The sequence below is a fragment of the Drosophila sechellia genome, chromosome X (genome assembly GCF_004382195.2).
Source record: "Drosophila sechellia strain sech25 chromosome X, ASM438219v1, whole genome shotgun sequence".
Taxonomy (NCBI): domain Eukaryota; kingdom Metazoa; phylum Arthropoda; class Insecta; order Diptera; family Drosophilidae; genus Drosophila; species Drosophila sechellia.
The window spans coordinates 14533186-14556404 of record NC_045954.1 but is presented as its reverse complement, the minus strand read 5'-3'; the positions used below and the strand labels follow the sequence as shown (position 1 = coordinate 14556404).

Sequence of the window (23219 nt, the reverse complement as noted above, 5' to 3'; positions counted from 1 at the left end):
CTTCGTCAACCTTTGACGCTGATTGTTCTTGGGACATCACCCCATTGCGAGCTTATTTCTTTGCATTTTCGTTTACAAATTTTTCTCATTACATTTTTACATCATCTTTCTACTTTTCCCCTTTTGACTTTTCACCGGCTTCGCTGGGTGCCCAAGTTTGTCGAAAGTTTCCACTACTTTCTGCCCTTTTGCATGACTTTTCTTCAAAATTTTGCTCCACCCACACTTGGCTGGTATCTCCCAGCATTTTCAGGTAATTTAATGACTCGAACCCACCGTCGTAATAAGCATTCGATGGGGTTTGACTGCAAAGGGGAGCCCTCTAATTTGTCTGATTCCCCCAGAAGGAGGTTCAATGCTTTATGAACTAGTCAGCATTGCTGGTAAAAAAATATGTCACGTGCCATTAAAAGTTGTTCATAGATGCGCACAATTGTTCTATTAATTATTAGTTTCATATTCTTACAAACTTTTATTCAGGGTGTATTTTGTATACTTTTAAACAAATGACTTTTGCTGTTGGCATGAACGTTTTTAGCACAGGAGGGTCAATTATACTAATGCAAAATTATACCAGCATAAAATATTTATGCTGCCACTGACAGCTTGGCCATTTTTCCCAGTCCCTGTCAAATGATTAAATGGATTCTACCTTGTAAAAGATGAAGTTGCCCGTAAGACTTTGCATTTTCTTGGAATATTCGGACCTCACTTCATGCACTTTTCTCTCATCTCAGAAGCTTAGTTTAGCCTTTTCCTACCATTTTCAATGGTAAGTCCAATATGTGTTTGTATATGGAAAGTGCACTGATGGAAAATGTTTGATAATGTTTAGAAACCTTATAAAACACCAAGTGTATGATTAGTATCTAGCTGGATTAGCTCTTGATTTTAAAACAATTATTTTCCAAATAACTCCCTTATTCTAAGCCACTCGAAAATTTTGAAACTTCCATTTCTAAAATTCGCTGAGTGTGTTTATCTTATGCCCGTTGTTGTTCTTCGGCTTCCTTCTGCTGTTGGCATTTCATTTAATTACTTTTGACATCAGGTAGAAATTTTCGCTGCCGCCTTTCAACCCTTTTTTCGGTCTTCGAGTTGAAGAGGGTTGTGTGCGTTGGGCTTTTAAAGCGGAGAATGGGAAAATGGCTAGAGGATGGGCGGAAAAGTGTGCCAAATATTTGTTTAGGCATATTTACCAATGGCCACTGGTGTTCTCATATCCGCAACTCATCACAACTGTAACATCCGCATCCACAAACACACTCGCACTCACATCCACTTCCGAACGAAATACGCATCCTTTCCATTGTAAATGCTCATATTTGCATTATTCCTTTTTGACGTTAGCTTTGCCAAGCATTTTTTGCCCACTACCTGCTCCTTTGAATTTATTTTGATGTATTTCCGTTTGGCAAGCAAACATCCAAGATTCGAATGGAGTGGTGGGCCAGGAAAGCCAGGGAAACGGCATGGATGGAGTTTTCCGCTGGGTTTTCATTAGCTGATAGTTTAGCATGGCAAACGCAAATATGCGTTGCTCTTCTTCAAGCTTATACCATCATCCTTTTCACTGTAACTCATCACTTTTTTGTATAGGCCATTGAGACATTTAGATGTTTGGGTGTAAGTGTATATAACTGCTTACAAACTACATAAACGTTCCATTATCGTAGCTACTTTTATATATATTATTTTGATATTTCGATTAATTCAGCATTTCTTACTCAGCGTGCCATCTTTTCTAGCAGTGCATGGAACAGCGAGTGTGTCATAGTCCTTTTGGAATTTCCCAGCTTAGTGTTCGTCCCTCATTAGGACTGCCGGATATTCCATTGTGAGTGCTTTTGGCCTGGGCAAATGAAAAATCTTAAAATCCACCAGCAACTTTTCAACTGTGCGTTATACGGTTAATCATTTAATCTGCATATGTGCATATTAATTAATTTCAACGTTCAGCAGTCCGTGTTCTAGCACTACTAGCCAGGATTTTCCGCATATTCCGCACCGATTTTCCCCATAACTTTGTGTTATTTTAATTTTTTTCGTTGTTTTGCCCTGCCCGCCAGCAAAAAGTTTTTTCGTTTTTTTGTTTTTCCGTTTCGAGTGTTTTTGTTTTGGTTTCGCTCGCTCGTGTTTTATATATTCACTCTGTCGTCTTTTTTGTACTGCTTTGCTGTTACTTTTAAAAGCTTTTTTAAGTAACTCGAACTAAATTAAGTTAAATACATTTCATGTTTGTCCGCATGCTGGCTGCATCAAGAAAGATACACAAACGCACCGACGAACGACAAAGTTGTCACACCCGACGTATGCGTAACGTAACCCAAATCCTTCGGTGGAAACGTGAGACTGCTTTTCTTTATGCTCTGGCGCTCTTTAAAGATGATGTATCGCCATTTTGGCTAATGGATTTCCCTCACAAGCGCGCCACGGATCAATTCAATTTGCTTTGGCACACATACGAGCATATATGTAAAAGGAGGATATGTACGACTCTGTGACCTCTGACCCTTGGCAACAAGTGCGACTTCCACGCAAGCACTTAGTGTGCCACACATAATGAGCATTCAATATGAGGGGTATGCACTTTATGTCGGCAAAATATGGTTACTCCCTTGAAAGTTACAGAATAACTTGTTTTCTTTCATAAATAATATCATCTGAAGACTAAAGCTTTACAGTTCGATTTCTATTAATGAGAAAAAGTAGTTGTGATGAAGAAATGTTTATTATTATATATGTACGTTTATGGATACTCTACAGTAATCTCTCTTTTTTTATACCCGTGCATGTAGGGTTTATGTTTAATCTTTAAACTGAGAGCGACTGAGCAATTTCATCGCGATCACGCTGTCCATTATCATCTCCTTCAAATTCAATGTCGTCATTAATGGTCACATTTGGCGTTCGACGTAGGTTGTGCAAAGCACAGCATACATTAACGATCATGCAACAAAACGATGGCTCATACCTTAAGCATCGTTGCAGGCAAAGAAAACGGCTTTTAAGCGCTCCAATAGTCCGTTCGAACACAATTCTGGCTCGAGCATGCTTTAAATTAAATGTATGCTGATATGTTCCAACCTCTGCACTCTTGTAGGGAGTTAAAACGAAGCTCTCTTGCGCGTATTTGGAGTCCGCCAAAATAAAATGTCCGTTTAAGGTGACGGAAAGTAATTCTCTGGCCCTGGAAACTTTCCATATAGCTAAATCACGGCACGACCCAGGGTAAGTGGCATCATTTGCGATGATCTCCATATTGTCGTTGCAAACCTGAGGAAATTATAGGTTTTTACATATCTATCTTACATATAACAGATGTCGGACATTGTACTCACCAACATGACGTTCAAGCTATAATAACCCTTTTTATTAAGGAAAGCAGAGAAATTCTTTAAAGGCTTCTTAATTTGAACATGAGTTCCAAGCAAACCGGCAACTACTCTTGGCAGTTCATATTTTTTCAAGAAGTTTATAGATGATGTCTGCATTTGATGCTTGGACATTTGGATGGATATAGCATCCTGACAGAGGATCCGGTCTAGCACCGGAATAAAACTATTTAGAATCTTTCCGAGCGTGCCGTTGTCAATTTTAGCACGATAATCGTGGGCCACTGCAAGCTCAGTGCATCCAGTAACCAAGTAGCGCAACACGGTAGCCAATTGGATTGGGTGTGATATTGGAGATGCGTGCAAATATGGCTTGACTGCCTTCAAAACGCTTTTAAACATAGCCTTGTCAATCCCATAGTATTTGACAAAGCTGAAAAATCCAAAGTCACATGCGGAATGTTCAATATTTTCAAAAGTGACTTACCTTTGGTCAGATATATTGAACATACAAGTATTGCATTTTAAATGCATGTATTTTCTTGTGTCCAGCGGTATCTCATTTCTCCTGGCTTCAAAACAAGCAATTGGAATTATATAGGCCATTTTTGCACGTGCTTTAAGATTCTTTAGTAAAGAAAAAAGTCAGCTGTTTCGGAGGAGCAAGAAGCGATGAGTAAGAAACGATAACAAAAACCGGAGCAGCTTAAAAGAAATCGAAATCGAAAAAAAAATGTCGATTACCGGATAATGCCTTAGTATTTCCTTTTACATTTAAATTTATTTTAGAACCCCTGCACCAACCAACCGCAAATCGCTCTCAATAATATTTATGTTTCTGGGTTAAAACTGCGGTGTGACAATTTAAGGCTCCTCTGACTCCACATCGCCATAGAAAAAAGGCTTAAGGATTATGGGTGCATTCTGGGGAAAGCTAACATAGTGTGAATGTGGTGTACATGGTGGATGCTGCTTATTTTGCACAGTTTTTATGCTTTGTCAATAGATGTGGATGCAGATGCTTGCTTTTCCGACCTCTGGCTCCGCAGCAATTGCACTTTGTTTGGCAAAAGGGTATTCTATGTTTTCCAACAGCCTTTGTTTGCCGCTTAGCTCGCATACACACACATACACGGAGCTACAGAGAGCTTTTAGTTTTGCATTTTAAGCAGTTTGACTTTGCGTTTTTCCGTTTGCTGTATTCACAATACGAAAAATCATTCGGAAGCTACATAGAAAAACAGCCATAGTAAAGTGTATTGACTTCCAAATGCCGCTTACTAACAGATAAAATCTAAAAATCTAAAATGCTTAAAAACAATATTAGAAAGTCTAAATATATTAAATTCATTTATGTATCTAGTTAACTTATATTGCAGCATTTGATTGCCCTCAAAAATATTAAAATTCTCATATAGTTCGTTCTGTTACGTACTTAACTCATAACCGCATATACCTCGCCGCCGTGCAACTAATGGGTACGCAAAATACAAATTCTCGTGCATATTTACCGCCTGCAAGTGTGTGTCTGCATATGTGCATATAAAACAACGAGCATGAAAATAAAGAGGAAAATAGAAAAGCTTTGCGTCCAGCATCCGAGCATAAAGATTAGAAAACTAAGTCGGTGGGGGAAAAATGTAGATCAGCAGGAGGAAAGAGGAGGATTTTCCAAAATGGAAAGCCACAACACAGAGTTCATCGAGTGGCAATTTAAGTTGTAAGCTCTTCAATTAGGTGCAAAATGTTGAATGGGGAAAATCTCCGGCAAAAGGGCTCCACGACCTATGGGGTTTTCGAGACCTTTCACTCACCACACACAAATTGGGGGAGATTACGTTTACAAAAAGGGCTGTCTTTGGGTTATTAAAGTGGTTTTAGGCAAGAAAACGTGAAAATAAAAATACATATATGGTTAGTGTGGAGAACCGCACCTTCGTTCTTCATCAATCTAAAACTAAAAAAGCACCAATGTATCATCCTTTTGAATTTGAATGCTTGGTTTGAATATCTGGCTATTTCTCTCTGCCAAACGGACAAGCCAACTAACTCGTTTGATCTAGTGGAAATTGCCAGACCAATATCCAAAGCTAATGCCATTTTCCCACTGAAATTGATCGATTCTCTGCTTTTAATTGCATTTTGATTTGAGCATGAGGTGGATTTGGAATTCAACGATATCGAAATCGAATTCGCAACCGGTTTGCGCACAATCGTAATCGAGGCTTCGCAGATGGAGCTCATAAATCGTTCCATCATCAATGGCACATTGCTATTTAATTTTGTTGTCATTTTTCTCTTTTTCAGCTTTTTGAGAAGATTGTGTTCGCAGCCAAGTTGTGAAATTAATGCAATTTACTTACAAAATGTCCCATTAAAAGCGCTCAACCATCGGGGCAAGGGAACCGGGCATAGACATAAAGCAATATGAGCTTGTCGCAGTCGCAGAGCCGCCTTGTCTGGATCCTCCGCCCGTCCAAATGTCGTGGATGTGGATGGAGAGGTGGATGTGGATGTGGATGTGGGGATATGTGCGCCTGCATGAGAGTGTAATTTAATGCTGCTGCAGTTTTCCTCCTCCTATTTTCCTTTGCATACACAAATGCACATAAACGACGACCCTGGCAGGCCACAAATTACCCAGCCAAGTCCATGAAGCGCATTTAGCCAAATCGCTGAATTTATGTCTTATAAAAATGCTTGTGTCGAGTAACAGAAACCGAAACCCAAACCCGAATCCGAACTCCAAAACCCGGAGCAGAACCATATACCAAATACTAAGGTCTCAAAGTGGGCAGGGTTAAAGCCAAGTGACATGGCCAGAAAGACATGGCTAATGTACGAGTCCCAGGAGTAATGGATCGTAAAGAGAAAGGGCTTAGCATACCCTGTAAAATAATAGAATGTATTCGATGTTCGAGGAAATTGGGCTTTTTCCTTAATATTTTTGTTTTTTTTTATTTTAAAAGTAAACAATATATATTTTAATACACCTTATAATAATATTCTCTTATTCTCTTTCTGATATATCAATCTTTGTTAAACAATACATTTTTGGCGTTGCAGGATATTTTAATAAAGAGAAAACAAACATAAAATTTAGATTACAGTTTACTAAAAACTTTCAAAAAATAATTCCAATATATCCCCATCCATCTGCCAATGGATGCAAATTTCGTTTGCGAATGAATTTCACTATTATTACCCAGAAACCATAAAAAACCATTTCCTAACACCTCGGCGCAGCTTGAGTTCTATGCAAAACTGGCCAATCAAATATCTCAGCTTCGTTAGAGTGGCCAAAAGCACCCTACCAAGAGTTGAAGAAGGCTAAATCTGATTTATACCTTTTATTATTATGAGTTTTTGCTGCGTTCAAATAATTTCCCTCGTTCATTTTGGCACTGCCCCGTCCCAGTTTCAGTTTTCCATTTGCCATTTACAATTTTACCAGTCTTAAGCTGCTGAGACCTTAAAGTTGCACAATCTCTCGAATTATAGAGTCTTAGCGCGATTTTTTCTTATTCCCACCCATCGAAATGAGTGCGAGGCAAAAGTTTTCAATTCAATTATCAACGCCCATGCCGTTTTCTATTTTTTTTCTTGGCCTGGGATTGGAAAATGGGTTTTTTCTGGGAAGTTGAAAATGGTGGAAATGGTAGGGTGGCTAGTCGATTTGGCTCCGATTTTGGGCCGGCAATTTGCTGTTTTCTGTTTCCCAATGCACATTTTTGGCGTAATTTGTTTGCCAAATTGCGTGTTGGCGTCATCGCGTTGATGATCATTGGCAGCATCATCATCGGGCCAGTTGTCAACCATCGGTTGCCAGCGTTTTGTGGGGGTGTCGATTGCAACAACAGCATTAATGCCACCCCGCCCACTTGGCCATAAATAATTTTCTGCAGGCAAAAGCCAATTTCGCCAGTCACATTCGGTGGGAGCATCGCTTTTCCGCTTTTCCAATGGAGTAGAAGAGGGCATTTCGTGCATACTTATGCGCATTCGAAAGGAAATGAGTGAGTGAAAATCGAGTTTTCTTTCCACTCCTCGTAGTTGAAGCTGGATGTTAATTGGTTGTGGAAAACAAAGTTTAGTTTATGTTTTACAAAAAGGGTATTTTAACTTCCTGGCACTTTCTGCACAATAACAAAATATCTATGCTTAAATATCAATTTTCTTATCGGTGTACCAAAATAAAATCATTTAGCTTTGATTGCCTGCCTTTTAACGAACAATCAAGTTTTATATCTTATTAGAAGAAACGATCATAAAAGAAAACAGACCACCCAAAACAGCGAGGAAAAGCACAAAGTGCGGAAAATGCACACGCGGGCTAAATTTAAAAATTAGTTGCCATTCAAGCGGCGAATATTTTGGCAAGCCAAATTTCGCACAATTTCGTTGAGTGAAAAAGGTGAAGAAAAAAAAAAAACTGTCAACGCATTCTGGTGGATATCATAACAGACTTAGCCGAAAAGCAAGCAAAGTGCTTAGATACACGTAGACAACTCAACAGGGCGAAAAAATTGAAAAATAAATAAAATTATGCGTGGCAGCATTTTTGAAATCATTGACGGCAAGCGGGAAAAGCTGCGGGGAAATCAGCTGGCGAAAAACAGACTGTCTCGCTGCCTTCATGCTTCACTTGTTTTTTTTTGTCGTCCCCTTATTTTTACAACATACACATTTAGCCGAATTCGGCTTCTGTTCGGAAATGGGCATCCCATTGAAAATTCAAATCACACCAAATTCTAAATCACACAAATCGCAGCCAAGCAAATAAAACAGCAAGAACGTAAAAATAATAATAAAAATAATATAACCAAAAAGGAACGTGAGACGAGCCCACGAAACGAAAGCGAAAACAGGCAACATTTTCTTGTCAACGGGCGAGAAAATTACACAAAGCTACTGGGAAAAAAGTTACAAAAAAAGTACCAGGTCCTTTTATAAAAAAAAAAAAACAATCAAGGACAATGCAAGCAAACAACAAACTCTTTGTGCAGGCAAAGCAAATTTTCGCCGGCTTATTCGTTGGTGTTGGGTTTGAAGATGGGCGTTTGGATTTTTTGGCGAGGCGGCAAATTTATTTCAATGAATGTGCTGATTCAGACACATTAACAATGGCTGCCAAAATGAAATATAATACAAATTATGGGAAGTACAATAATACCAAGTTTTAAGTGGAATCAAGATGGAATTTCGTTATTTTCTGTATAACTTGGCTAAGAACGGTCTGACAGCTAAAAGAATTACAGTTTTTTACGCCTAGTTACCAAGACTAACCATAAATATCACCATTTGGCGACTTTTGTGAAAATAATTTTCGGTCAAATTTTCGCATTTTTTGTAAGGGGTACCATCATCAAAATTTGCAAGAAATTGAAAAATCCTAGAATTCTCAAACTTGAATGCAAATCGATTGGTATTTAAACAACGAACTCGGCGAGGTATGACATTCCTTATTAAAATAGCGATTATTTTTTTCGCAAAAAATCTGGAAAACTATTTTTGGCAAAAAGCTCAATTTTCAAGTTGGCTTTTTTGGCTATAACTTGACTAAAAATGGTCGCACAGCAAAAAGAAGTATTATTTTATACTCCTTATAACCAATACTAACCACCACTTTCACTTTTAAACGGATTTTGTAAAATTAATTTTTGGCCAAATTTTCGCATTTTTTGTAAGGGGTCATCAAAATTTGCGAAAAATTGAAAAATCCCGGAACTCCCAAACTTGAATGCAAATCGATTGGGATTTAAACAACGAACTCAGCAAGGTATGACATTCCTTATTGGGGTCATTATTTTCAATGTTTTGATCAAAATACCGATTATTTTTTTCACAAAAAAACTGGAAAACTATTTTTGGCAAAAAACCCAATTTTCAATTTGACCTTTTTGGGTATAACTTGACTAAAAATGGTCACACAGCAAAAAGAATTACCATTTTATACTCCTTATAACCAATACTAACCACCCCTTTCACTTTTAAACTGATTTTGTAAAATTAATTTTTGGCCAAATTTTCGCATTTTTCATCAAAATTTGCGAAAAATTGAAAAATCCTAGAATTCTCTAACTTGAATGCAAATCGATTGGTATTTAAACAACGAACTCAGCAAGGTATGACATTCCTTATTTCGGCCAGTAATTTCAATGTTTTGATCAAAATACCGATTATTTTTTTCACATAAAAACTGGAAAACTATTTTTGGCAAAAAACCCAATTTTCAATTTGGCCTTTTTGGGTATAACTTGACTAAAAATGGTCACACAGCAAAAAGAATTACCATTTTATACTCCTTATAACCAATACTAACCAACCCTTTCACTTTTAAACGGATTTTGTAAAATTAATTTTTGGCCAAATTTTCGCATTTTTTGTAAGGGGTACCATCATCAAAATTTGCGAAAAATTGAAAAATCCCGGAATTCCCAAACTTGAATGCAAATCGATTGGGATTTAAACAACGAACTCAGCAAGGTATTCCTTATTTGTGTCATTATTTTCAATGTTTTGATCAAAATACCGATTATTTTTTTCACAAAAAAACTGGAAAACTATTTTTGGCAAAAAACCCAATTTTCAATTTGACCTTTTTGGCTATAACTTGGCTAAAAATGGTCACACAGCAAAAAGAATTACCATTTTATACTCCTTTTAACCAATACTAACCACCCCTTTCCTTTTTAAACGGATTTTGTAAAAATAATTTTTGGCCAAATTTTCGCATTTTTTGTAAGGGGTACCATCATCAAAATTTGCGAAAAATTGAAAAATCCCGGAATTCCCAAACTTGAATGCAAATCGATTGGGATTTAAACAACGAACTCAGCAAGGTATGACATTCCTTATTTGGGTCATTATTTTCAATGTTTTGATCAAAATACCGATTATTTTTTTCACAAAAAAACTGGAAAACTATTTTTGGCAAAAAACCCAATTTTCAATTTGACCTTTTTGGCTATAACTTGACTAAAAATGGTCACACAGCAAAAAGAATTGCCATTTTATACTCCTTATAACCAATACTAACCACCCCTTTCACTTTTAAACGGATTTTGTAAAATTTAAAAATTATTTTTGGCAAAAAACCCAATTTTCAATTTGACCTTTTTGGCTATAACTTGGCTAAAAATGGTCACACAGCAAAAAGAATTACCATTTTATACTCCTTATAACCAATACTAACCATCCCTGTCACTTTTAAACGGATTTTGTAAAATTAATTTTTGGCCAAATTTTCGCATTTTTTGTAAGGGGTACCATCATCAAAATTTGCGAAAAATTGAAAAATCCCGGAACTCCCAAACTTGAATGCAAATCGATTGGGATTTAAACAACGAACTCAGCAAGGTATGACATTCCTTATTTGGGTCAGTAATTTCAAAGTTTTGATCAAAATAGCGATTATTTTTTTCGCAAAAAATCTGGAAAACTATTTTTGGCAAAAAGCTCAATTTTCAAGTTGGCTTTTTTGGCTATAACTTGACTAAAAATGGTCGCACAGCAAAAAGAAGTATTATTTTATACTCCTTATAACCAATACTAACCACCACTTTCACTTTTAAACGGATTTTGTGAAATTATTTTTTGGCCAAATTTTCGCATTTTTTGTAAGGGGTACCATCATCAAAATTTGCGAAAAATTGAAAAATCCTAGAATTCTCAAACTTGAATGCAAATCGATTGGTATTTAAACAACGAACTCAGCGAGGTATGACATTCCTTATTTGGGTCAGTAATTTCAAAGTTTTGATCAAAATAGCGATTATTTTTTTCGCAAAAAATCTGGAAAACTATTTTTGGCAAAAAGGTCAATTTTCAAGTTGGCTTTTTTGTCTATAACTTGACTAAAAATGGTCTCACAGCAAAAAGAATTACCATTTTATACTCCTTATAACCAATACTAACCACCCCTTTCACTTTTGAACGGATTTTGTAAAATTAATTTTTGACCAAATTTTCACATTTTTTGTACCATCATCAAAATTTCCGAAAAATTGAAAAATCCCAGAATTCCCAAACTTGGATGCAAATCGATTGGGATTTTAAACTCAGCAAGGTATGACATTCCTTATTTGGGTCATTATTTTCAATGTTTTGATCAAAATACCGATTATTTTTTTCACAAAAAAACTGGAAAACTATTTTTGGCAAAAAACCCAATTTTCAATTTGGTCTTTTTGGCTATAACTTGACTAATAATGGTCTCACAACAAAAAGAATTACCATTTTATACTCCGTATAACCAATACTAACCACCCCTTTCACTTTTAAACGGATTTTGTAAAATTAATTTTTGGCCAAATTTTCTCATTTTTTATAAGGGTATCAAAATGTTCAAAAAATGGCAAAAAATTAAATTCTCCTTTTTGATCACAATTCAATTGGGAGTTTAGTTACGAGGTATTACATTCCATTTTCGGACCCTTAAAGTCGTAGTTTTGGCCAAAAATATGAATATTTGTGGTCAAAAAATCAGTATACAAATTTATGGCGTGGATCATCTTTTTGGAGATGATGGTGGCGCAGTGTCAGTTTATTACTTTTAAATTGAAGAAAACTTATAGAGTCGTTAACAGTTTTTCTTACTATTATGCTTCATTATGTGATTTATGGCTGCAATTTACTATTTACCCTATCTGCACTATCAGAATCCGACTATGAATTTCTGACCCTTGCGAGCCATAGTCGTAAATTCTTTTCTTTATGATTTATGGGAACGTGCTTGGCTCATTTCCATTCGCTCACTTTCGGCAACATTGTTCCCCGGAGAATTCCTCCATTCTTCGGCAGATACAAAAACCATATACACGTACAGATACAGATACAGTCTGGCGCCTCTTGCAGCTCGAATGTGAGTACAAGTACTCAAGATCATATCATATCGTGTTACTTCCCCCCAGTCTGTCTTTTCGATTCTCTTCCTGTCGAGTTCTATTTTTCTTTTACTGTTTTGTGCATTACTTTTTCGTTTTCTCAGCTGTCAGTACCTCCCACTTTTCTCCTTTCGTATGGGGAAAAAATTTAGACATTTTGTAGCCAGTTTATAGATGGTATGGTCTGGCTAAAAATCCCCTGCACGCCCCACCATCGCGAACTCTCCTCCACATTTGGGGCCTGTTTGGTTTTCGCCCATAATTTTTGTGCCGTTTTACAACAAACGGGCACATAACTCTCAGACTCGTCGACTTATGAACGGGGAATGGACCAGTCCGGTCCCGGCTTATCTGTCGGCGCCGGGCCTCATCATACCCGAACCCCAAGTCCCAAACCCCATACCTCATGCCCCATACCCCATGCCCCATGTCCAATAACATATACCATCTAGCAGATACCCTCGACCGGCTACCTACCCCTCCTCGGGAGTACTGGGTGCAAAATGATTTTCACATGTTTTCCTTTATTTTCCTTTATCTGTGCGCACGTTGCTGTTTTCGCACTTTTGTTGGCTTAGCATGTGCCTTGCCACTTTTCCGTTCGTTCGTTTTCCCTGTCGCATTTTCCACCAAGTGTTTGGCTTTTAATTAAAATTGCAGCTAAATTATGAACTTTTCTTTTCTCGACCGTCTGCAAATTTTTCGCTGCGAAGACTCGATGGGTCTGGGTCTTTGCCTCGACCTGTACGTATATCAAAATATATCGGCAAGCGAAGAGAATTCTTGGTCAAGATGTGCAAATTTCACTGGCCGCGTGGCCCAGTAATTGAAGTGAAGTTTCTTCCACGGGAAAATCGGTTGGAAAGAGCGGAAAAGCACAGAACACGTAATGGGGCCGCAGCAAATGAACTGTGAAGTAAATTCGCGTAAAAATGCGTTTTATTGTTAACCAATTAAGCCGATCGACTGCATCGTTGGCCATGCTTGAGTAAATCCCACACAGTTTTCCCAAAACCAGAGGCCACTGAAAATTGATGTGCTACTTTGGCTAATCGATGGGTGGGTGTTTCGAATATTTTTGGTTGATTTTTTGTTTGAGGTTTTCGTTAGACGTTTTTCGGTTCTTCTAATTGTCTGCCCGGGCAATTTATGTGTGGTGATGGGGTCTGTGTCTCTCAATTCCCGTGGAATTTCTGCGGGGTTCGGCTCGTTGAATGCGGCTTATCGTTCCGCAATATCAACTCAATTACAATGCGTGTCAATGGCAATACGACAATAGGAAGCTTCCACGAAGGCCATTTGGCTGGGGTATTAAGTGGACGCCAGTTGGCGGTCAATATCATTATTATTATCATTAAAAGCGATATGGGTAAACGAGGAAGAAATAAAGCTGGTAATAAGATTCATATTGACGCAGGAGCAGTGACAATGGAATTCGAGACGAAGATGAAATCCTCTGGACGAGGATGAGGCATTGGGAAACGAACAGTACAACGAACTGGAAATGCTCTAGCTTAAGTTGAAATCTTTATAAAATGTCAAAACAGCACATTATTATTATATTAGCTTGAAACTTGGATAAACATCTTCACCAGCAACTAGTTTTATACAATATTTTTAGTATTATCACAATTTCTTCACCCATAACACATCTTCACTGTTTAAAACCCCCTTTTAAGCCATACTATGTATGGCCTTGACCCCGCCGAAGTCGAGTGACGAGCGAAAATAAAATCCATTTTAAATTGAGCACTGCCGACGATGATGACAATATGGTGGGTTAAGGATGGGGGCATATGTCGTGTGCCTGCTGCCGGGATAAGGTCCTTCGATAAGTATTCCCATGTGCCTGTCGGGGATTCGGGGCGGCGGTGGCTCTATGGGTCCATTGTTGCTGCTGTTGTTATTATTTGCCAAATAAGCGGACGGCCATCCGCGTTGTCTTCCTGCCACGCCCGCCGCCTCCAAGGCATCTCCTTTGTTGTCAGCCTTCATCCTTCGTCGATGATGCAGACATAAGATATGAAAAATATGAGGCAACAGCAATCACAATAGTCGCACCAGTCACCAAAGGCAATCACCAACTTCCCGTCCTCGATCTCCCAGGCCGAAAGGCCCCCACTCCAAAGGCGCTCATGCGTGGGCATTGGCGGCGGACAATCCCAGTACATACATTTATATAATAACAGATGAGGTCGAGAAAATAGTAGAGAATATCTGAAATGCCTCCCAAAGTTATGAAAGAACATAAATACCTTTTACTTTCTGCAACTTTAAAATCAAATACAGCTCAATTAACTTGTAATTTCCTGTAATTTTATGCAGTTATATCCTTGTTAAAACTAAGATATTAACCTCAGCTGTATGATGTGCTCAAAGAGGACACGTGTGTGCGTTTGTGTATAAATCACCCTTAATGCCCTTTGCCCTAAAATGCAGGGAGTGGGCGGAATGTAATCGAAAGAAACTCCACGGAACGCGGAGGAACAACCTCAGCGGTCCTGGACACAGGAACACCATAAATTGAAGTCAAGTGCTGCCAATTAGTTGCTAAAATTATTTTATGATATTTTCCGACTAATTAAATGAACATTTACGTTGCGCCAAGTGGGCGGTTGGTCAGTCTGGAAAATCGATAAGGAGCAGCGGCAAGTAAGAGCATTAAAAATAAAGATACAAAAGGAAGGCAGACCCACAAGAGCTCCCACCCTTTCATCCCACATTTTTTTCATCAATCAAGGGAACTACAACAACAGCAGCAGCATCAGCAGCGCCCACAACAACAACCATAATCAATCATAACCAAGACAGGGAAATACGGGGAAGCAACTCAGCTGCCCCCGCACCTGTCCGAAAAATAGAGCACGTAACAGTTTCCCATCATTATTAATTATTTATGAAATCTACGGATCCGGACCGGATACCATCCTATCCCATCCCATCCACCACCTATCGTCCAGTAGAAGTAGAAAAACGAGGCCAACGGCAGACCGTACTGCCATTAAATGATTAGCTCTCTCGGAACACCCAATGGTGTTATCCTTGATAATAACAAAATAGGAGCGGGTTAAGCTCGTTAGGTCATGACGGTAATTTGGTGAAACTATGTGCAACCGATGGACCAAACTGCTTGCGGTGCCCATTTGTTGTAACTTTTTCGTTCAGTTTCAGATTGAAAATGGAAAGGATGATGTGGGAAACTAGCTTTTGATGGAAGCATATATTTCTGTTTAAGAGTTAGAAACAAATTAGACAAATCAATAAATATCAAGAATAATGTTGCCTCGGCGATTAACTTCCTTAAGATCTTCTCTCTGTATATATTTGTGTATATTTGCAATTTATTTTCATTGAAGGTTGTGGCTTCAATTCTTATATATTTTCCCGATAATTCACATTTTTAATGTAAATATTTTCCTCTGCCTCTTTTTTGCAGTGTGCCAGTGCAACGGACACGCCCGTCGCTGCCGCTTCAATCTGGAGCTGTACAAACTATCTGGCCGGGTTTCGGGAGGTGTGTGCTACAACTGCCAGCACGATACTACCGGAAGATACTGCCACTACTGCCGCGAGGGATATTATCGGGATGCCACTAAACCGCCAAATCATCGCAAAGTCTGCAAGCGTGAGTTCAGCTTTCTCTTGTCTTCACTCTTCTGCTGATTGAATGAGAGACAACGCAATGAGGTGGCCAGTTCCAAGCAACCATATATATATGGTATTATGGGGTATACCCATTTCGTGTTAAAATTGTATGGAGGAAATTCTGATAAGACATGAAGTTTCTTGCATTCATTGCAGTTAGTTAAATTCAACGTTCCTAAAACAGTTGAACTTCACCCATTGCGAATTTAATTAGCTTGACTAGTACACAGGTACTTGTAATACATTATTATCCCCCGTAGTGGGTATGCTACATTTCTGCTCCTGTCACTAAATGTCCGACCTGTCAGGGTATTCCCCCAGTTCCCCGCTTTATTGATAATAAGCTGTCATCAATCAGTGGTCCCATAAGCTGTCTGCCAGACAGATAGAAAGACAGACAGCTGTGCGGAATTGATAGTTGGTTGGCTGGATAGATGGATGCATGGATGGATGGATGGATGCATGGATGGATGGATGGATGGTTGGATGGTTGGGGATGCGCTCTAATTAGGATGACATACTTCCCTCTTTACAGGTTGCGATTGCCATCCAGTGGGTTCGACGGGCAAGACGTGCAATCACCTGAGTGGCCAGTGTCCCTGCAAGGAGGGCGTCACCGGACTAACTTGCAACCGATGTGCCCGGGGCTACCAGCAGACCCGCTCCCACGTGGCACCCTGCATCAGTGAGTTCCAAGAAATCGAGATCGCCTTGAGTCCCTCGAATCCATGGTTTCTAATCCCCCGCTTTTCTCATTAAAATTAACAGAGGTGCCCACCAATGCGAACATGATTCAGGCCGAGAGTGCTGGCGGCGGTGGAGGGGGTGGCACTGGTGATTACAAGGATGGCGGTGGCTCCCAGGTCGAGGAGATGAAGAAGTGTAAGTACACTGAGAGAAAATGCCATTGGTTTCGCGGACAAATATGAATTACTTATCCACAGACTGCGGCAAGTGCAAGGCGAGTCCCAAGAAGCTCAATCTCAACAAGTTTTGCATGGAAGATTATGGTGAGAGTGGTATTAAACTATACGTTATAAAAGAAAGCTATCTATAACTATTTTATTCTTTTGTCTGTCTAATTTGACTTTTAGCCATTTTGGCCAAGGTGATTGGCCACGATCGCGCCTCCCAGGACATCAGCACGGAAAAGTTCTCGATAGAGCGACAGAACGAGATCTACAAGTACGAGATCAACATCCAGACGATCTTCAAGCGGAATCCCATGTCGGGCACTACGAGTTCCTTGCTCGGAAGGGGCAATATGATGCTGCTGGTGCCGCGCAAGAGCATCGAGTGCCAGTGTCCAAAAATAAAGCTAAACAAGTGAGTACTATCTTATAACATATATCACTAATTTTTGTTTACGGTGTATATAAGTATGTTATGAATGGGCTGAAGGCTCAGTTCTTAAGCTAGCAACATAAATAATATTAATGAAGACCTCCTTATAACATTTTGGCACCCAATAACAGCTTTTTGATGCAAGAGATGTTGTTTTGGCATGAGTACTTAGCCCTAAGGATTATGATATGAAACTCACTGTCCTCGGGAAACGTCTAACAAGCCCTATTTCTTGAATTTCCCACCCTTTCAGATCATATCTCATCCTTGGACGTGACTCGGAGGCGGCGCCTGGTTACTTGGCCATCGGACCGAGCTCGGTGGTCCTTGAATGGAAGGACGAGTGGTCGCTTCGCATGAAGCGGTTCCAGCGGCGGGCACGCAAATGCAGTTGAATCGAACCGGAAACGGAATATGTCAGAGCGGATTTCAATTTCACACACTTGGCTAGGTATCGGTTTTTGTATAAATTGTACAGTTTACTCAAGTTTCTGACCTTCTTCGGCATCATGCTATAAATTAATCAGCCACGGCGATTTCCCAAACGGAAGTGGCCCGCAAACCCAATAGCCCGTCAATATAATCTCAATTCCTACCCAGATAATCTCCTTCCGGGGCGGTCTCTAGTCTATAAAGCGCTTTTACACAACATCAGCAAACAAACAAGCCCATCCAACAATCGGAAAACAAGCGAAAACACAACGTACATCGTATTAACCCCGCCTTTTTTATGAAACACCAAATGCTAATTACAGTTACGTGCCAATGGGTGGGCCTGTTGGCGTGTGGGCGTGGCCGCGTGTCCTTAACGATTATGTGCCGGCCATAAAAAACAGTTATAAATTGAAAATAAGTGCGAAAAAGAGCGGTAACATCGCGTGTCGCGATTCTAGACAAGCAAACAAACTGAATTTTGGGTGGCAAATGAACGGTCAATGCAACCGGATGGGGTGATGATGGACAAACAGGCTGCGTCGACACATAAGTGCAGTCATGAACCATCGACACGACTCTCGACCATCTGGCAAAAACCGTCCACACACTTGCCAATACTGGGGGAACTCGGCCAAAACATGATCACCATGTGACATTTATTTAAATCATATTCTATAAATCCAATTACTTTTATTCCTTTAAATCAGACGAAACTTCTTAATTTCTAATCACTCTACATTTTTACATCAATTTATAGAGGTAACATAGGCATTCATTTAATTTTCAAATCAATAAAAACTTAGGAAACCTTAAAATTGAATCAAATGATTTTATTTTCAAACTAATCGCTGCCAAGCAACTCAAATCTTATGATGGAAAACCCAAGACAAAAATTAGTAATCTTTGTCCCATCTGCTGCGACGTCATTAATAATTAGTATCAAAAATTAGGCATCATTGTCTAAGCTTTCAATGTCAATATTTTCAAAGGGTTTTAATTAAATATCTCTTAACTTTTATGTTTTGAATACCCCTCACAATGCTTCGCTCCGCCATCCAACCAATAAATTGATTCAATTTTCCATATGTGCCAAATTTCTATTTAAATATGTACCATTTGTTCACTAGTCCAGCAGTTTTCATGTGCACTTATTTATTTTACTCTAGCAAAGAATATTTGTATTTTGTCTGTTTCTTTGGGATTTATTTACACAACTTACGCAAAAGCAATGCGATTGAAAAATTGCAGTATTTTCTTCCAATTTATAACAAACATTTGTGGACGAAAGCTGCAAGGGTATTTCAATTCAGGTTTCGAGTTTCAATTGGTATCATTTCTGGTTTTCCTGCATTTCATGTCGAGCAGAAAAACGCCTCTCAAGAATTTATGCAAACAGTTTTGGCCGATAATTATGCACATGTTTATTGACTATCTGCTAGTTGATTTTTCACGCGCTTTTGCATACCAATTTGTTTGATGGATGCATCAATAGAAAAATCAAGGCGGCGAACAGCGGCAAAACACGCATTTAAAATACATTTATATGAATTTAATTTTCAATTTGAATTATACATGCAAATTGTGAGCGCATCAATTCCGGCTCGCTCGGCTCCAAAAACAGATACAGTATATGCGTCTATATCTACATATATGTGTGTGAAACTAAAAATCGAAGGCGTTAAAAGTGTGATTGGAGGTTTTAAGGGATCGGGGTACCGGTTGTAACTTGTTTTTGGAGCATGTGTAGGCCACGCTTGAACACTTGAAACTCATCCCAGGCAGCCTCGCGGTACAGTGAAGACAGCCCATGACGGAAATAAACATACATTAAATATAATATTCAGTTCGAAATTTACACTCATTTACACTCTCTTTTCAACGAACTATTGCTTTTTTGGTAAGTAATAGTAAGAAATTGTACACGTTTTCATGTACTGAGTGCCCACTGTACCGCTCGATAAGTATCACAGCCAAAAGCAACAAAGAGGCAGACAACATGACGCATATAACACAAATTGAACAGCAGAAACAAACAGAAAAATTCGCCACAAGATGGAACAGTTCAAAATATAACCTGAATATTCAACATAAATTATTGCCAATTAAACATTGTAGAGGAATAAAAATCAAGATAACGTAAGAAAATGAAATGCAATAATATATTCTCTTTTGATCAACATATTTAAAAACGATTTATTTCTGTCCGTGTACAGAACAAATGAACTTCGTGGGCTGAATCAAGTGATATGCATGCCCCCCCCCAATTGCAGTTACATTTTTCGATGTTGCTGCGGATTAAACATGTTTCGGGCTCAAAAATGTAACATGATATATGACAGCCAAGTGTCGAACTTGATAAATGTTTTAATGAATTTATTTTCGTGTTTATATGCTGCCAGCCATCCATGAATCGAGATCTTTAGCTGACTTTGCTTCGTTTTTCGTTCAGCTCGACGGCTGGCACGACACCTACTCTCTGGTTCTTTTGTGGCCGTCCAATTTCGATGTGTGTCCCCCTATCCATGGCAACATCCACATCCACAACCACATATAAATATCCACACAGTGCCATTCACATATTATTCAGGTCCGACCGTGACCATGATGTATGATAAATCAAAATGGGGGCAACATATGCAGGGACAGTCCAGAGTTGGACAGTTAACATGCTGCGGCATTTAAGCCGAGATTTGTGTTCGCATTCACTCTCCGCCCAGGGACGCATAATTAGCTCTGCTTCTGGCATCTGGATGTGGATCTGGATCGGGATTCGTATCTGTTTCTGTTTCCCTTGCTGTTACTGTTGCTGTTACTGTTTCACGCTGGCTGGCCAACGTGGCGTATGAGTCATGGACACACGTGTGCCCACCGCACACGGATAATATTTTTGGAGAGCATGTCCTGGGGCAAAATAAATGCAAAATTGTCAACTGTCAACTGAATACATTTAAGCACACATTTTTATGCAGATGCTACCGTGTAAACTGTGAATATTAACAATTCACAGGGATTGGACATAAAGAGCGTTTACATTTCATCATGCTGTAAAGACCTTCGTCAATAATACTGTTGTCAAAAAATTATGAGCTTTGGTTTAGAATTTAAGTTTCAAAAATCAAGCCAAATTTCAGATTGTTCTAGCAATCAAAAAACTGAACGTTTAATGATAGTAATAACAGCATTTCCCACAATTTTTGATCTTGCAAGGACTGTTTCCAACTTTGGATCAACCCCTTTCACCTGAACCTTCCAAAAATAAAACATTAAATAAATGCTAAAAAAAAAAGAAGGAAATGATTCAACAAAAAAAATGAAAATGAAATGAGAAATTCAATTGTGGCCTCGGACTGGTCTCGTCGACTGCGACCGGCTTCATGCCTTCATGCATATTTAAATGAGATTTTGCGTTAACTGAATTTTTCACCGGCATTCTGCAGATGGAAATGGGAGGGGGCGTGGCCAGTCGGATGCGTGGGCGTGCGGCCCTCAAAGAAAAAAAAAACATATTAATTTATATAATGTACGAGTACGCACAGAGATATAAAACATTTATATAGATTTAAATAAATTGGGTTCTTTTCGCCGCTTTTTATTTGTATTTTTATTTTTCACAATTTTTGCCGTTCATTTAACTCTGAATGGGGAGGAGGCGTGGAAGCAGGCGTGTTGTCGCATATGTATTTTAAATAGGATGCAGGCCCATTAGCATATAAATTGACGCAGCGACAGTTGAGTGGATAAAGGAAAAAATAAAAATAACACTCTTAACCGAGAGGCTGAACAATGGAAAGGGGTATGGTGGCTCGTAACTGTTAACTAGCATTTGGTCAGAACAAAATAAAAATAAAACAAAAACAAGAATATACAAAATTACACTAAATTTATTGAAATGCCCACCAAACATCACCGACAAAAACACTATTCGTACCACAAGAACAACAGCCCCAAGCTGACAAATTGACTTCCGTTTCCGCTAATTGAAAAACAAAATGAAATTTACTTCGAAAGAATGAATGAAAAGTACTTAATGAGAGAGATGCAAACATAACCAAATTAGTCATTAGTTGATATGTCAAGCCGTTTATTTATTTACACACCTTTTTTTCCTAATCTTAATTATAAATGAATACGCCTAAACGGAATATATTTAAAACAAAGCGAAAATCGAAAATCGAAAACGAGGAGGGGAAGCAGAAGAGCTAAAATGTATTTATATGTTATATGGAACCCGAACTGGAAAGTTTTGACGATCCAATGGACTTTCTTACTTGTAGATCACTTCCCTTTTGGTTTGCATATGCATTAAGCATGGTCTACTAATCACATATCCTTCGACCACACACACAAATAAACACAATTAATTATTGAATAATTTTTTTTTTTTGTCAGACGAATATGAATATCAAGCGTGTGTGTCCAGAACGAATTATTCATATGGTAAGCTAAAAAAAAAAGAAATACAAATGCATACATACATATTAAACATAAATATAATCAAAAAAGAAACACAAACATTTTTTTTCTTAGATTTTTTGTAAATACTCAAAAAACGTAACGAGTGAAGAAGATGAAACGCTAAGGCAAATAGAACTATATATATATATAGATATATATATTGATAAATTGATTACAATCTGGATTATTGCTAATTATTATGTTGAATCATAAATTGCACACACTTACACACACCCACACACACACTCACGAAAAGGCAGCAGAAGAAAGCAAGAGAAATTCACATTGTCTGATATTAAAGTATTGTAGTTGGTACTTATAATATATAAATATATATATATATTTATATATATATAAATATATATATAAATAAATATTAAAATATGATTAATCATAATACATAAAGTATGCAATTTTTGTGGCAAAGAAAAAAATATATCAAAGACAGAAGCAGATGGAGGAAAATGCAAGTTATATATATATCATTTATGTGTACTTGAAAAAGTAAAAAACCCGAAAACAAAGCAAAAAGCGCATGAAAGTTTAATCGAATTAAGTGGACAGATTGCTAATAATAATAATAAAACTAATAACGAAATCAATACCAATTATTGTGTTTTAAATGGGACATTTAGTATGTTTGGTATACAAAAAAAGGTAAGAATTGTATTTATACAAAGTAATAAACAAATGAATAAAATGAAGTAACTCCCAAATAATTACACAGGCTTTTCTTTATATTCTTTAAAAAGTTCTATTTTAGTTGTATGATATTAAAGAGCTGCCGCAGAGTGAATATTTTTTCCAAAGGCTTAACGACTTAAATCGAATTCATAAAAAATATTGAATCAAATTACTGATAACCTTTGGCAACATCAGGCTAATGGAATCACAGGAGGTGCCCACCACGATCCCCCGACCTTTTCTCACGGCAATAAAGTCGTCTCGCCTCCTTTGGAAAGAGGGACCCATCTGGATCTTCTGCTTCCGGCACTTATTACGATGGCCCCTACTAACCCCTCTCCAGCTTGATTTGATTTTGCATTTGCATAAGCAGTTTATTGTGCCAGGCAGGCGGCACACACGTTTAGCATTCGACTTTCAGCACCCAGTACACTTT

The 23219-nt window shown here is 38.3% G+C and overlaps 2 protein-coding genes across 2 annotated transcripts in view; one reads left to right on the top strand and one right to left on the bottom strand.

Moving 5' to 3' along the window:
- LOC6619548 (netrin-B) overlaps positions 1–22707 on the top strand; it is a 65009-nt gene extending 42302 nt beyond the window's left edge. Inside the window, exons 3-8 of the mRNA XM_032724885.1 lie at positions 15657–15845; positions 16401–16550; positions 16634–16747; positions 16810–16875; positions 16960–17191; positions 17463–22707. Coding sequence (XP_032580776.1) covers positions 15657–15845; positions 16401–16550; positions 16634–16747; positions 16810–16875; positions 16960–17191; positions 17463–17604 — 893 coding nt within the window. The 3' untranslated portion in view covers positions 17605–22707. The remainder of the gene's footprint in view (positions 1–15656; positions 15846–16400; positions 16551–16633; positions 16748–16809; positions 16876–16959; positions 17192–17462) is intronic.
- LOC116802024 (putative nuclease HARBI1) lies at positions 2722–3987 on the bottom strand. Its single transcript, XM_032724886.1, has 3 exons — positions 3823–3987; positions 3342–3768; positions 2722–3276 (listed from the first exon to the last, which is right to left on the bottom strand). The coding sequence occupies exons 1-3, from the start codon at positions 3939–3941 to the stop codon at positions 2815–2817; spliced, it is 1008 nt and encodes a 335-aa protein (XP_032580777.1). The 5' UTR covers positions 3942–3987; the 3' UTR covers positions 2722–2814.
- Positions 22708–23219: the final 512 nt, after the last annotated feature.

Excerpts from the sequence above, each read along its gene's own strand:
- LOC116802024 (XM_032724886.1), bottom strand. The coding sequence starts at position 3,941 with ATGGCCTATATAATTCCAATTGCTTGTTTTGAAGCCAGGAGAAATGAG. Across the intron at positions 3,769-3,822 it reads TTCAATATATCTGACCAAAG|CTTTGTCAAATACTATGGGA; the intron begins GTAAGTCACTTT and ends TGGATTTTTCAG. Across the intron at positions 3,277-3,341 it reads ATAGCTTGAACGTCATGTTG|GTTTGCAACGACAATATGGA; the intron begins GTGAGTACAATG and ends TAATTTCCTCAG.